The 3,336-nt window shown below is 43.0% G+C and overlaps 1 protein-coding gene across 1 annotated transcript; it reads left to right on the forward strand.

Annotated features, from left to right (window-relative positions):
* Positions 1-1,763: 1,763 nt before the first annotated feature.
* LOC138896267 (uncharacterized) lies at positions 1,764-2,897 on the forward strand. The gene is made up of 2 exons (XM_070181063.1): positions 1,764-1,890; positions 2,011-2,897. The coding sequence occupies exons 1-2, from the start codon at positions 1,764-1,766 to the stop codon at positions 2,895-2,897; spliced, it is 1,014 nt and encodes a 337-aa protein (XP_070037164.1).
* The last annotated feature ends 439 nt before the right edge of the window (positions 2,898-3,336 follow it).

Below are 3,336 nucleotides of genomic sequence, written 5' to 3' on the forward strand. Positions count from 1 at the left end.
TACAAACACTTGAAGGGGTTCGTGGACACTTGTTGCGGGAGTAAACAGACAAACGTCTCCGAGGATGCTTTAAGGTTGAAGGTATTTTCTTTCTCTCTACGGGGGAAAGCCTTGGATTAGTTAGAAAGATTGACAAATCACTCCATCCATATATGGGATGAATTGACGGTGAAATTTATTTCCAAGTTATTTTATCCCGGGCATATGGCTACTCTTAGAGACGAGATTCTAGCATTCAAACAATAGCCCAATGAGCTGTTGCATGAAATATGGGAGAGGTATCGAATTATGGTCAAAGAGTGCCCAAATAATGACATGACAGAGGCTATGATTCAACAAACTTTCTATCGGGGAATCAATACTACCAATTAGTGCGTGGTTAATCAACTTGCCGGTGGAAATTTCATGACAACGCCGTATGCGAAAATTTTTGAGGTTTTAGATAAAATGGCGGATACTTCTTCGGCATGGAAAAGTAGAGAAAATGTTCCTCAAAATGATCCGAACATGATTCACCTACATAAAGAGTTGCATGACCATGGGCATGCTATTGTCGAGTTGACCACCACAATGAATCAATTAGCAAAAGCTCAACTTCAACAAGTGCAAAACCCGAGGCAAGTCAATGCCATGTAGGGAGTTAGTATGATGGTGAACATAAAAAGGCCCAAAGGTCCACAAGTGCAAAACCGAGTGGAGAATTATGTGCAAGAAGATAGTGGGTTTGATCAAGATGAATCTTATAATGAACAAGAGGAGGAAGTGCAATATGTGAACAACTTTCAAGGGCAAAGAAACAACTCTTAAGGCTCGAATCAACAACAATGGCGACCTCAAGGTAATACAGGGAATTGGAATTCTAACAACCAAGGTAATTGGAATGGTGGCAACAATCAAGGGAATTGGAATAGTAACAATACTCAAGGAAATTGGAGTGGTGGGAATAACCAAGTCAATTGGAGTGGAAATAATCAAGGATATTGGGGAGGCAACAACCAAGGGGGATGGAACAATAATCAAGGCAATCGGGTGTCAGGTTTTCAAAGGCCCCCGATGTATCAACAACCGAGCAACCCGCCTCCTTATACTTCCCATTGTCCAAATTCTTCCAACAATGAGATGGGATGAATTGAGAACATGTTTAAGAAAATGATGGAGAAAAATGCCGACTCCGATGCCCAACTTGCCTCTCACAATACATCTATCCAAAACTTGGAAGTCCAAATGGGGCAAATCTCTCAAGCCCTAAACATTCATCCTGGGGGGCACTACCAAGTGACACGGTGGTGAACCCAAAGGGTGGAAATAACACGTGACATGCCATGGCTGTTATTACAAGGAGTGGAAAAGGTGGGGATGCACCCACCTCGAATCAACGAAAGCTTGTAGATGATGAGCAAGTGGTTCAAGAAGATGAGATCACGAACAATATGGTGAAAGCAAATGAGGAAGTGCGGATTGATATTGATGATAATGAGGAGAAATCTCAAGAGGAAGTGAACCCGTCTAGGGATCACATCATTGACATACCAGAACCGGTAGTGCAGAAGGCTAAGGCACCAATGCCTAGGCCTCCTCCTCCATACCCTCAAAGGCTCGCCAAGCAAAATGGTGAGAATTAATTCAAAAGGTTCATTGACATGATGAAGAGCCTATCTATCAATGTGCCATTGGTTGAAGACTTAGAGCAAATGCCCGGTTATGCAAAGTTTACGAAGGACTTAGTGACAAAAAAGCGATCGATGAATTTTGAAACTACAAAAATGACTCATCAAGTGAGTGAAATTGTGCATTCAATGGCTCCCAAGTTGGAGGATCCCGGAGCTTTCAAGATTCCTTGTACCATTGGGAGTGCCGAGTTTGCAAAAGCTCTTTGTGATCTTGGGGAAAGTATCAATTTGATGCCCTATTCAGTTTTCAAGACTTTGGGAATTGGGCAACCAAGATCCACTTCTATGAGATTACAAATGTCCGATCGTACCATGAAGAGATCATTGTGAGTGATTGAAGATGTATTGGTTCGTGTTGATAAATTCATTTTTCCGGCGAATTTTGTCATTCTTGACTGTGAGGTTGATTATGAGGTGCCTATTATTCTTGGTAGACCTTTCCTTGCTACAGGGAAGGCTCTAGTTGATGTTAAAGCCGGAGAACTTACCTTCCGGGTTGGTGATGAAAAAGTGGTTTTCCATGTGTGTAAGTCCATGCGGCAACCCAATAGCAAAGAGGTGTGTTCTTTCGTAGACTTGGTGAGCGATGTGATTATAGATGAAACAAATGTTGTGATGAATGTTGATGATACATTGGAGGCTATCTTGCTCAACTTTGATGATGACGAAATAGATAGCTTCATGGAATGTGTGAAATCGTTGCAAGGAATGGGGTCGTACACTTATGAGCCCCTTAAATTGTCCTTGGATATTGAAAATAGGACAACTCCCCCAACAAAGCCCTCGATCGAGGAGCCTCCTATCTTGGAGTTAAAGCCATTGCCTCCACATCTTTGGCATGGATTTCTTGGCACTTCTTCTACTTTACCATTTATTCTTTCATCTTGTTTGACTAACGTTCAGGTAGATGCTACATTGGCGGTGCTACAAAAGAGGAAGAAGGCTATTGGATGGACATTGGCGGATATTCGGGGGATAATCCCCGCATTTTGCATGCACAAGATTAACTTGGAGGAAGGTTCCAAACAATCTATTGAACATCAAAGGAAACGGCTCAAACAGGATTGTCAAGACTATTATTGGGATGAACCGTACCTTTTCCGGATTTATACGGATGAAATAATTAGAAGATGTGTACCGAAAGAAGAACAAGTTGAAATTCTTAGGGCTTGTCATTCTTCGCCATATGGTGGTCACCATGGTAGAGCAAGAAAGAATAATCAGTAAGAAAGTCACAGCAGGCCGAAGTAGACAGCCAGAACCCTCCGAGTCAAGTTCATATGCCCCGTATAGGGAAGCATCGGAGGGCGACTCAGTGCAACAGTAGCTGCTGTGCAATCACAGCCACAACTGCCTCAGGATAGATACCAACTTAGAAACGAGCCTACCTCTTCTGAGAGCACTTAAGAGGGTTTGGGAAGATAAGTTCGTCAGTCTTGCAGCCTTCTCTTGATTCAGAGAGTGGTGGCCATCGAGATTGCTCACTCGTGAGCGTCAGTTCTTGTTGAAAGACCTTGATAAATACAACTCGGCGGTGTCGAGGGAGTTCCGGGAACGGAAGGGGTGGACATGGTTCACTAAAAGTTTGTTAGGTACCAAAGAGTACTTGGTCCGGGAATTTTACGCCAATGTGGTGATCTACATGAGGGGCAAGCCTTCAAATTAG

This window comes from Nicotiana tomentosiformis, chromosome 7 (assembly GCF_000390325.3).
Source record: "Nicotiana tomentosiformis chromosome 7, ASM39032v3, whole genome shotgun sequence".
NCBI lineage: Eukaryota > Viridiplantae > Streptophyta > Magnoliopsida > Solanales > Solanaceae > Nicotiana > Nicotiana tomentosiformis.